The sequence below is a fragment of the Pseudorca crassidens genome, chromosome 12 (assembly GCF_039906515.1).
Source record: "Pseudorca crassidens isolate mPseCra1 chromosome 12, mPseCra1.hap1, whole genome shotgun sequence".
Classification (NCBI taxonomy): Eukaryota; Metazoa; Chordata; class Mammalia; order Artiodactyla; family Delphinidae; genus Pseudorca; species Pseudorca crassidens.
The window spans coordinates 66,875,853-66,886,703 of NC_090307.1; the positions used below are offsets into that span (position 1 = coordinate 66,875,853).

The 10,851-nt window shown below is 63.8% G+C and overlaps 1 protein-coding gene across 2 annotated transcripts; it reads left to right on the plus strand.

Moving 5' to 3' along the window:
- The first annotated feature begins 647 nt into the window (after positions 1 to 647).
- Positions 648 to 10,562, plus strand: SUSD2 (sushi domain containing 2). 2 transcript variants are annotated; one of them, XM_067700066.1, is made up of 15 exons: positions 648 to 755; positions 2,213 to 2,420; positions 2,600 to 2,751; positions 3,236 to 3,403; positions 3,899 to 4,073; positions 4,192 to 4,393; positions 4,625 to 4,710; positions 4,795 to 5,063; positions 5,153 to 5,296; positions 5,393 to 5,551; positions 5,905 to 6,153; positions 6,271 to 6,543; positions 6,659 to 6,835; positions 6,977 to 7,079; positions 7,207 to 10,562. In XM_067700066.1, exons 1-15 carry the CDS (start codon positions 680 to 682, stop codon positions 7,229 to 7,231), a joined length of 2,466 nt encoding a protein of 821 aa, XP_067556167.1. In that variant the 5' UTR covers positions 648 to 679; the 3' UTR covers positions 7,232 to 10,562. The 2 variants fall into 2 exon arrangements, with proteins under 2 accessions (XP_067556167.1, XP_067556168.1); XM_067700067.1 differs by lacking the exon at positions 4,192 to 4,393 and having other exon boundaries at positions 3,899 to 4,026.
- Positions 10,563 to 10,851: the final 289 nt, after the last annotated feature.

Consider the following 10,851-nt stretch of genomic DNA (forward strand, 5'->3'; position numbering starts at 1 on the left):
CCCCTCCCTCCTCCTTCCCCTCTCCCTCTCTCCCTTCCCCTCCCCCTCTCCCCCTTCACCTCCTGCCTCCTCCTCCTCCCCAACTCTCCCTTCCCCTCCTCCTTCCCCCTTCCCCTCCTCCCTCCAAAAGGGATCCCCACGGAGCTGTGTCTGACAGCTCCCACCCTTCCTGAGAGGGAGCCCTCCCCCAGCGCCCACACAGCCGGCCTGCAGCAGGCACCAGCAGGAAGTCACTTGCTCCCTTACCCCACCCGGCTGTGGGGAGGAACTGGGACCCCCTGCTCCCTGCAGGGAAGCTGAGATGCCAGGCTTGTGGCCTGGGACCCGAGGGGCTGGAATCCTGGGATTGCAAGGACAACCCTGCCTCATCCCCACTGCAGCATCCCATCCCCTTTAGGAGCCTGGCCTGGCTCCCCAGAGCAGGCTCCGGGGTGGGATCCAGGGTCTGAGCTGCAGCTTCCGGACATCCGGCTTCAGGACGTGGGCCCCCTCCCCGAGTCGCGGGCCAAGGGCCAGGAATGTGCTAACTGGGCAAGTAGGGCGCATAGGACACCTGTGGACTTTGAGAGGGGACCCGAGTGAGGCGGGGCGGCAGCGTGGGGCGGGGCCAGGGCGTGGGGAGTGAGCCGCCGCCACCTCCCAGCCACTGCTGCGCTGGCTGCAGACACAGGCAGGCACCATGAAGCTGTCTCTCCTGCCCTGGACCCTGCTGCTGCTGGTGACAGCCCCCGACCCAGGCCCCTGGCCTGCAGCAGGTACGCCCCCACGCTGCCCTTTTGTCCCCCGTCTGTCTGTCCATCTGCCCGCTGTAGTCAGACCCGGGGCAGAACTTCCCTGGGCTCAGCCTCTGTCCATCCGTCGGGCCATCTGTGACCATACTAGGGGTGCTAAGAAGAAATTCTGGGGAGCCCAGGGTCAAGGGGCTGCTGGTAGGGATGGGGGTGTCTGGGCCATGCCTACCCTAAGCTTGCTGGGAGCCAGAAGGCGGTGGCGGGCTGGGAGGGAGGTGGCCAGGGTGTGGTGAGCTCTGGAGAGCCCTTGGCCTGCACCTCAAGCGCCGATGGAGGGTGTGTTTGTACATGGAAGAGCCCCCAGCCCCACTGGGCCCCCTGCCTGGCCAGAGGCAGGATTCTGGGTCCTTCTCAAGGTGGGCTGAACCTGAGAAAGTCTAGGGGAAGGCCACGCACTCCAGAGCCGGGACCCTGGCCCCCGGGCTGGGCTGGGCTGGGCTGAGCTGGTATTTGCCAGCTCCCCGGCCTATCTCCCATCTCAGGGAAGCACCAACACCCTCCGTCCACTTATCTCACTTACAGTCATCACTGGGCCTCCTTCCCCACCCCCTCAAGCTATCACAGTCTTGGTCAATACATATTTATTGAGTGCCAGGCCCTGTGCTGGGTGAAGTAGGGCCCGTAGTAGTGGCTCAGGCCCAAGCCTGGCCCTTGACCAGCCCCTTTGGGGAATGGCAGGGAAGGGCCAGATGGGACGTGGGCCTGCACCCCACCCCAGTCTCCACCCTCCAATCTGCACAGCCAGGCCAGCTCCAGGGCGATGGGTGCCCACAGCCCCCCACCAAACCACCCTGTCCCCTCTCCTGGCCTGGCTGGGTCCTCTGCTGGAACTGTCCCTCCTCTCCCCTAAACGAAGGGGAGAACCCCTGGCCTTCTCCCCCGAGGGTGGGGCCGTAACCGGTGAGCCTGCACTGCCCAGCGGAGTGAGATGCGGCAAACTCAGCCTGGGCGCGAGCCCCTAGTGGGCCTCCACTGGGACTCTTAGTAGCCATATCCCAGACCCCAGATCGTCCAAGCCAGCGTGGTTCTTCTCCAGGCTGCCGGTCCATTGATGCTTTAGGAGTGGAGACAGGTCCCCGGCCCATGTCAAGGGGTCAGGCATGTGTAGCCATCTGAGGACGCCGTCAGGTACCGGACTTGGTAGCTGAGGGTCAGTCTGCCCAGGGGCTCCTCCCAAAAAGTTTTATGTCTGGACACATTTCCCCAAATCTCCCCTCATTCTAGCCAGTCATTCAGGCCAACTGGACTAAGAGTTACCCCACCCCACGGGCCCTATGGGTTTCCACTGGGTCCACGTGGTGGTCAGTGCAATTCCTGGCCAACTTTCTCCTGGGGATGCTTCTAACAGGCTCGAGGGGGAAAGAGATGTGGGCCCTGTACATGGGGTGGCCAGGCTGGGCACTCAGGGCCCTCTCCTCCAGGTGCCCAGGGGAGCTGCTCCTACCGTTGTGGAGTCCAGGATGGGCCGTGCTCCTGCCACCCGACCTGCTTCGGCCTGGCCAGCTGCTGCTCGGACATTCGGGACTTCTGCCTGGAGATCTTGCCCTACTCGGGCTCCATCATGGGTGGCAAGGATTTTGTGATACAGCATCTCAACTGGTCCAACCCCACTGACAGCGTGATCTGCAGGTGGGAGGCCCGAGGGCTCTGTGCACGCTGGGGCTCAGACCCACTGGCTGGTTGGGTGGGGCCCCCGGGACAGAGGACTGGGACGGCTGGCCAGATGGTTTCCCCAGGGAGGAGGCTGGGAGCCTCAGAGAGGTCAGCCCACGCTGGCCCAGCCTCTCCTGCCTCCTCCACACTCACAGCTTTAAGGAGAGCATCCAGACCCGCGGCTTCGTGGACTCCTCGGGACGAGTGCACTGTGTGTCACCCTTGCTCTATGAGACCGGCCGCATCCCCTTCACGCTCTCCATGGACAATGGCCGCTCCTTCCCACGCTCAGGCACCTGGCTGGCTGGTGAGACCCAACATGCTGGTCCAGACTGGAGGCACCAGGCCGCACCCTCCCGGGCCCAGGCCCCTCACAGGGACTTTCCATGGCGCTAATCTATGCACACCTGGCCCACCTGCTCTGGGTGAACCTGTCCCTCTGGAGGCCCGCCCGACTCCCTGGGTGCAGGCTCCCCAAGCTCCTTTCCCCACCGCTGGCACCCATGCAGGAGTTCCAGCCCAGAGGGAGTGTGGCTCGGCCAGCCAGGGGAGGGGAGCAGCCAGGTGGAGGACAGAGGCCTGGGCATGGGTGGGGGCAGGGCCCTGCCTCTCCCAGTTCCTGCCCTTTCCTGCCACCAGGGGGAGAGCATCGCTCCCGAGGGACTGCTGTGCTTTGTCCTTGGGAGGTCCCCACAGCTCTAAGAGCCCCGGGCCTCCTCCCCTGGACCCCCTGGGCCCTGGGCCTTCACTCACCCCTCACCCACGCCCCCTGCCCCCTGCCCCCTGCCCAGTGCACCCCAGCAAAGTGTCAGAGTCCGAAAAGAGCCAGCTGGTGAACGAGACCCGCTGGCAGTACTACGGCACCGCCAGCACCCAGGGTAACCTCACCCTGACCTGGAACACCTTGGCTCTGCCCACAAACTCCATCACCGTAGAGCTATGGGGCTACGAGGAGACAGGTGAGGCCAGCAGAGTAACCCTAGGCTGCCTCTGTGGGGCTTGGTGGGGTCAGGAGTTTGGGGCTTGCAGAGATGGGAGAAAGGGGATTCCAGGTGGGGGGAATCCAGGTGGGGATTTCTAGTGGGAAGAGTGCAGGCAAGAAAGGGGAACTGGCTGGAGCAGCACAGGGAAGCTGGGGAGCCCTGGCTGTTTGGGTACCAGCTCTAGGAGGAGGTGTGGCCATTCTCCGCTCCTGGATACAAGGCTTATCCTGGAAACAGAAAAGGCTTGCTCTGCCCCATCCTCTCTGAGCCCCTGGATGGCTGGCTGGCCCTGGGCCTGGCTCCCTCCCCAAACAGGGCAGGGCCTCCTATGGTGGTCATCTGTCTACCCTTCTGTCCATCTACCAGGCTGCTCTGAGCACCAAAGACTGGCACCCCACCCCCCCACCCCATGCCCCGGGGTTCCTCGGACTCGGACAGGCCCGGGGGCTGACAAGGCCTTCTCTCCCCCAGGGAAGCCGTACTCCCGGGAGTGGACGGCAGCGTGGTCATACCTGTACTCCTTGGCCACAAGCATCACCAACTCCGGCTCCTTCACCTTCACACCAAAACCTGCACCTCAAGACTACCAGAGGTGGAAAGTGGGTGCCCTTCGCATCGTCAACAGCAAACACCACGCAGGGGAGAAGTAAGGGCCGCCCTGCAGCAGATGGGCTGGGGCCTGTCTGCCTGCTGCCCCCACGCTAGATGGGGAGCCAGGGCCGAGGGCAGGAAGGGTGGTCCCTAGTGTGCATGTGTCCCCATAGGGACGTGCACGCACTCTGGAGCAACGAGCACGCGCTAGCCTGGCACCTGGGCGATGACTTCCGGGCAGACCCTGTGGCCTGGGCCCGAGCTCAGTGCCTGGCCTGGGAGGAGCTGGAGGACCAGCTGCCCAACTTCCTGGAGGAGGTGCCCGACTGCCCCTGCACCCTGGCCCAGGCCCAGGCTGACTCTGGCCGCTTCCAAGTGAGCCCCCACCCCAGTCAGGGCCCAGGAGGGAGCGAGGGGACAGGCGGGGCCAGCTGCCCCAACTAGGCACACGGCTGTGCCGTCCAAGGCAGTGCAGGGGGAGGCAGGTAGAGACCTGGGAGGTAAGGCTGGGGTCTGAGGGCCCAGGGCCCCAGAGGGGTTGGCTCCCAGGGAGGGGATGACAGAGCGCAAAGCCAGTGCAGGGGACAGCAACCAGCCGCTCTGCAGGCAGACTACGGCTGTGACATCGAGCACGGCAGCGTGTGCACCTATCACCCAGGGGCTGTGCACTGCGTTCGCTCCGTGCAAGCCAGGTGAGCACGGAGACGGTGGGCAGGGTGCGGGGTGGGGGCTGGGGGCAGGGTGCCAAGGCGGCCCTGACCTGTCTGTGTCCCCAGCCCCCTATATGGCTCAGGCCAGCAGTGCTGCTACACGGCGGCGGGCACACAGCTCCTGACAGCCGACTCCACCAGTGGCAGCACCCCAGACCGTGGCCACGACTGGGGCGCACCCCCATACCGCGTGCCGCCCCGCGTGCCGGGCCTCTCCCACTGGATCTACGACGTCATCAGCTTCTACTATTGCTGCCTCTGGGCGCCCGAGTGCTCCCGCTACATGCAGAGGCGGCCCTCCAGCGACTGCCACAGCTACCAGCCCCCGCGCCTGGGTGGGTGCTGCCTGGGCAGGTGCTGGCCAGGGTGAGGCCCCAGGCAGGGCGGGGCCAGGGCAACCTGCCTGACCCTCCGCTCTCCACAGCCTCCGCTTTCGGGGACCCGCACTTTGTCACCTTCGATGGCACCAACTTCACATTCAACGGACGTGGCGAGTATGTGCTGCTGGAGGCCTCTGGGACTGACCTGAGGTTGCAGGCGCGGGCCCAGACCAGGATGACGCCCGAGGGTGAGGCTGGGCCCTGGGGCTCTGGGTGGCTCAGGGTCATCCCTGGGGAGGGGGAGGCTGAGCCGAGTGGACCCCATTTTGCACCCATCATCCCAGGCTCTCAGGACCGAGGCACAGGGCTGACTGCTGTGGCTGTCCAGGAGGGCAACTCAGATGTGGTAGAGGTCCGGCTGAGGGATGGGGCGGGGGCCCTGCAGGTGCTGCTGAACCAGGAGGTGCTCAGCTTCAAGGAGCAAAGCTGGATGGACCTGAAGGGTGAGTGGGATGGTGGGGGCCCCACTCCCCTGCCCTCCCCACCGGGGCCTCCACACCTCTCTCTGGCCCTGGCAGAAAGCAGGCCGTGTCCAGGGCGCAGATGGGGAGGTGGAGTCAGGGCGTGAGGGCCGACAGGCAACCCCCACGCACGGCCCTGGTAAGGGGGCCCCCTTTAGGGCCTGGGCACCTCAGATCCACCACCCGGGGTGGTGGAGTGTCATAGCAGGCTGGGCCCTGGGGACACCCTCCCTTGCCCCTGAGCCCATGGGTGCCGGCCCATGCATCCCGGGGCTCTGGGGTCACGGCAAGGTGCCCACAGGGGCGGCCCTGACCCCAGCTCCCCCTGTGTCCAGGCATGTTCCTGTCAGTAGCTGCTGGGGACAGAGTATCAGTCATGCTGTCATCAGGGGCCGGCCTGGAGGTCAGCGTCCAGGGTCCGTTCCTGAGTGTGGCGGTCCTGCTGCCCGATAAGTTCCTGACCCACACACGAGGCCTCCTTGGGACACTCAATGACAACCCCTCAGACGACTTCACCCTGCGCAGCGGCCAGGTCCTGCCCCCCAGTGCCAGTTCCCGAGAACTGTTCCTGTTTGGGGCTGACTGTGAGTGACCACAGGCTGGAGGGGAGGGGGCACCCATGCTGGGGGGTGCTCAGTGGAGGTGTGTGTGTGGGAGCCCCCAGGCCTTCCCACCAGCCAGGCCTGCTGCTGTCTCCCTAGGGGCTGTGGAGAACGCCTCCTCCCTGCTCACCTACGACTCCAAGTTCCTCGTGGAAAATTTCCTGCTCCAGCCCAAGCATGACCCCAGTTTCCTGCCCCTCTTCCCCGAGGAGACCACCTCCAGCCCCAGCCAGGAGAGTGAGGCGGCCAAACTGTGTGGGGACAACAATTTCTGCAACTTCGACGTGGCGGCCACCGGGAGCCTGAGCGTGGGCAACGCCACGCTGTTGGTCCACAGGCAGCACCTGCTTCGCGCGCAGAGCCTGCAGCCCGGTGAGGGCGGTGGTGGGTGAGGGCGGCGGGCACTGGGTGCTGGGACACGGCCCCCCAGGCTGGTGGCTGTGGTCAGCAGCTCAGGCCTGTCGTCTGTGCCCCACCCCTGCCCCAGTGGTGTCCTGTGGCTGGCTGCCTCCGCCCTCCAACGGGCACAAGGAGGGCATGAGGTACCTGGTGGGCTCCACTGTCCACTTCCACTGCGACAGCGGCTACAGCCTGGCCGGGGCCGAGGCCAGCACCTGCCAGACTGATGGCACCTGGTCCCAGCCCACCCCGACTTGCCAGCGAGGTGAGGATGCCCCGCCCACCTACCGGCCCCTCCCACCAGCTCTCGGCCTGCCCCCAGCATTGCCCCGCCCACGCGCCCGCCCCGCTTACGTGCCCTGCACGTGTGCGCCCACCCACGCCTTACGCCCTGCCGCCTCTCTAGGACGGAGCTACGCGGTGCTGCTGGGCGTCATCTTTGGAGGCCTGGTGGTGGTGGCCCTCGTCGCGCTCGTCTACGTGCTCCTATGCCGCAGGAAGAGCAACACGTGAGACCCCCGCCCTCCCAGACCCCCGTCTGCCCCTCCTAGGCTCTGTGCCCCTCCTAGGCTCTCCTGGCGTCCCGGGGCGCGGGTGGGACCACCGGGCCTGCTCTAGACCCAGCCTCTGTTGCAGGGCCGTCTGGGGTTCGCAACCCTGAGGGAAGCACGCTTGTCCGGCGGCCAAGGGCACACAGGACCTCCCCGGGGCCAAAGACCAGCCTCCCAAACTCCCAAGAACGTGCACCCCAGTACTTGGATCCACAAATCCCTACCACCATACACCTGGGACACGGACACCTGAACCTGAGCTTTTAAAGCCCGGTGCCCTGCTCTGTCACCAAAGACCCGGACCTTGAGCGGTCACTGTGGAGTTCCCGAGGCTCTGTTCCCCACATACCCCTCTTAATTCCCCAGGCCCGAGACTCCGTACCCTTGAATTCTGAGGCCTGTCTCCCGAGCCCTAATACTCCAGCACCTGATATTCAAAGGCCAGTACCAGTACCTCAGATCCCTTGCCCATGATGCTGATTCCCAGTATACTGAGTCGTGGTGCCCCAACAGGGGGCCCCAGGGCCGAGCTGCCTTGATTCCCAGACCCTGGGCCTGGCCTGAGACTGTAGGTGGGTCCAGACTTGGGTGTGGAGAGTCACCCTCTAAGCTCCAGGCTTGTAATTCTAAGTCTCTGGAACATCTCCTGAAACACCCCTCCCTGCCTGTTGGGGGAGAAAACAAGCCTTTGGTGCTCCTTCCCTGGTGTCCTCATGCTCGTGCTGCACCTCGGTTCCGGGGAGTCCCACGGTTGCCCTGTGCGGTCCACAGCACCCAGAGCAACCTGGGTCTGAGGCCTTCGTCCACCGGCAGGTCACCTGGGACCGGTCTCTCCCCAGCCTCTGTCTCTCCATCTGTAAAGTGGGATCTAGAACAATGACCACGTTGTGGCGGGGAGGGGAAGCGTTCTCCATGGGGTGCTACGCTGGGCACTCAAGGGACAGGGCTGGGCGGCCCACCCTCCCCCAATGTAGGGAGCAAGCAAGCTGGCAGCCTGGCCTTGGGCCCCCCACCCTGCCCTGTCACAGCCCCAGAGGCAGTCTGGTAATGCGATGCCCAACTGGTCCCGGTCCCTGAGCCCTTTGCCCAGGAGTGTCCAGAAGCTAGTACAGGGCCCAGGCGTCATGCCATCACTGCCCCGTTTGTAGCAAGGGTGCTGAATGGGGGCTGTGGGCAGGCCTGGGCAGGGTAGGATGGGGTCAGATTTGCATCATAGGTGTTAGATGGAGAAAGCACCCGGGAGTGTGGGGTTGGAGGTTGGTGCCCCCTGGCCAGGGCGGGCAGCTCTGCCTGAGAGGAGTGAGGGGCAGGGGGTTGCCCACGAGATCTGGAGCCCTGGTTGGGAGGCTGAGTGAGGCCCCTTCACCGCAGCACCAAGAGTGGCCACGTGGGGGCAGCAGAGGGTAAGAACAGTGGAGGCGGAGGCTACACAGGGACCCAGGCCATCAGGGAGAGCAGTGCAGTTGGGCCAGCAGGCTTGTGGTCACAACCCCGGCCAAGGTTCATGCAGACCCACCTCTTCGTCTCCCTCATCTGGGGGGGGTGACCTCGAGTCGTCCCCCAGTCTCAGAGGTTGCATGGGTTACTCAAGGTCGTCCAGCTGGCACTGACCACTTGGATCGGAGGCCAGGCCTCCCTATCTCCTCAGCCTCACCTTTGGCAGAGGGGTGAGCAGGGGCAGCGGCAGATCCCGTCTGCAGGGATTCCTGGAGTGTGCACAGTGGGGCACATTTGAACAGAGCTAAGACGAGATTGGGGGGCTGGGAGTCCTGGGGGTGGTGCTGAGGAGACTCTGGTGGAGGCGGATGGGGTCAGTGCTTCTTGTCCTTCCAGACCCCACCCACCTCCCCCCAACCTCTGGGCTTCCAGCTCAGGACAGGGGGGCTGAGGGCCCACCCTTTGGCCCCTGGGCAGGTACTTTCCTCTCTGCAGATGAGGTAAGGCAGGGCTGGCCTCCCACCAACTTGAGCCCCAGTGCCTCCTTGCCGAGCCAGGCCGGGCCAGGCCCTTGACGGTGGGTGAGGGTCAGGTTCCTGGTCAGAGCAGGAGGGCAGGGGCAGCATCACTGCTCCCAGACTGGCCTCAGAGGTTTGATTGGTCAGAGAGCTTTCCAGGTAGAGGAACAGCCTGGGCAAAGGCTCAGAGGATGGGCAGTGCACTCAGGTCTGAGGAGTAACGTGGAGGGCAGCAGTAGAGGTGCCTCCCCTGCCAGGCTTCATCCTGAAAGTAAAGCATGGCCTCCTTCAGGCCCCCTACCCTACTCTTGTCCCTCTAAGGTAGGCCCTGGAGCTGCCCTGGCAGGAGAAGGGCTACATCGTGGCCCTGGCCCCAGATGTCAGGCCTTCCCAGTGCCAGGGGCCGGCCAGGCTGGGAAGCCCCAACACCTGGCAGGGGTTTTCCCAGGGACCCGTCGGGAGTCTGGGGTGCTGCAGGGCCTGTGTGAGGGCACAAGATCCCAGAGCTGGGCAGAGACTCCCTAGAAACATCAACGGTAGGCACCCTGGCCTCAGAGAGGTGGTCACCCCAAACCACAGCCCCAGGGAGTGACGGCACCAGAACCCAGCGGCCAGTCCCCTGTCCCTTGTACTAGTTGGGATTTTGAGGACAGTAATCCAGGGACTTGGAAATGCAGGTAATGAGAGAGCTGGGAAGTGAAATAGGAGCCAGCGAGGGACAAAGGGTGGGGGAGGCCAAGGAGCCAGGCCAGGTCCCCAAGAAAGAGAACATGCGGTTGTGTGGGGCCCTCACCACAGAGGCAGTTGCCCCACCAGCAGAGGCCTCTAGCCTCCCGAGGAGGGGAAGCACCACTTCCCCTCCAGCCTCCCACTTGGGCCTCCTGTTGGCTGAACAGTGGGAAGGGGCTGATGTGGGGGGAAGGGACCGATGTGGGGAGTAGGGACCCCTCTGCCAGGCTGCTTCCTCCCACAAAGCCCCAGGTGACCGAGTCCCTGCCCCGGGCCAGGCCTCTGCTGGGAGACCCCTGTCCCCATGGTCCATGCTGCTCTGGAGGAGGGTGTGATCGGTGTAGTGCATTGTGGGAGCAGGAGGCCAGGTGGGTGCTTCTTGGAGGAGTCTGGTTCCAGCTGAATTTCAGAGGACAGAAGCCATTAGAGAAGTGAGGTCCAGTAGGTACTCTGCAGCCACACAGGCCGGGTGCCCTTCCGAAAGCACTGGACTACATTCCCCAGCACCCTTTGCAGTCGGTGCAGTCATGTGCCTGGTTTCTAGCAGGAGGGGGTGGGGCAGTTCCAGGACTGGTCCTTAACACCTCCACAGGCAACCCCCTGCAGGCCCTTCCCCCTGCTCCCGATGTTGCACAGGTGACTGGAAGCCATGCCAACCTAGGTCCCTAGCATGTGGAAGGATCTCCCCATCCCCACCTGTTCACCCATCCAGTACTGCTTTGGGAACAAAAAATAAACTTCCCTTGTGAGTAAGCCATAGTACATTTTGGGGTCTATGTGTTGCAGCAATTGGTCCCCTGAGCTATACACAACAGGCAGAGATGTGAAAAGATGGCCTTATGTTTTTCATCAGTGTTGAAGATAAATACTATGTGCAAAAGGTTTTAAAAAATTCAGTGGATCTTCCAATGTTCATAGCAGCGTTATTCACGATAGCCAAAAGGTGGAGGCAACTTAAGTGTCCATCAACAGGTGAATGGATAATCACATGTGGTCTGTCTGTACAATGGAATAGTATCGGGTCATAAAAAGGAAGGATATTCTGA

Coding starts and splice junctions, on each gene's coding strand:
- SUSD2 (XM_067700066.1), top strand. CDS start 680: ATGAAGCTGTCTCTCCTGCCCTGGACCCTGCTGCTGCTGGTGACAGCC. Junction 2,421..2,599: donor ACTGACAGCGTGATCTGCAG/GTGGGAGGCCCG, acceptor CCACACTCACAG/CTTTAAGGAGAGCATCCAGA. Junction 4,711..4,794: donor GTTCGCTCCGTGCAAGCCAG/GTGAGCACGGAG, acceptor CTGTGTCCCCAG/CCCCCTATATGGCTCAGGCC.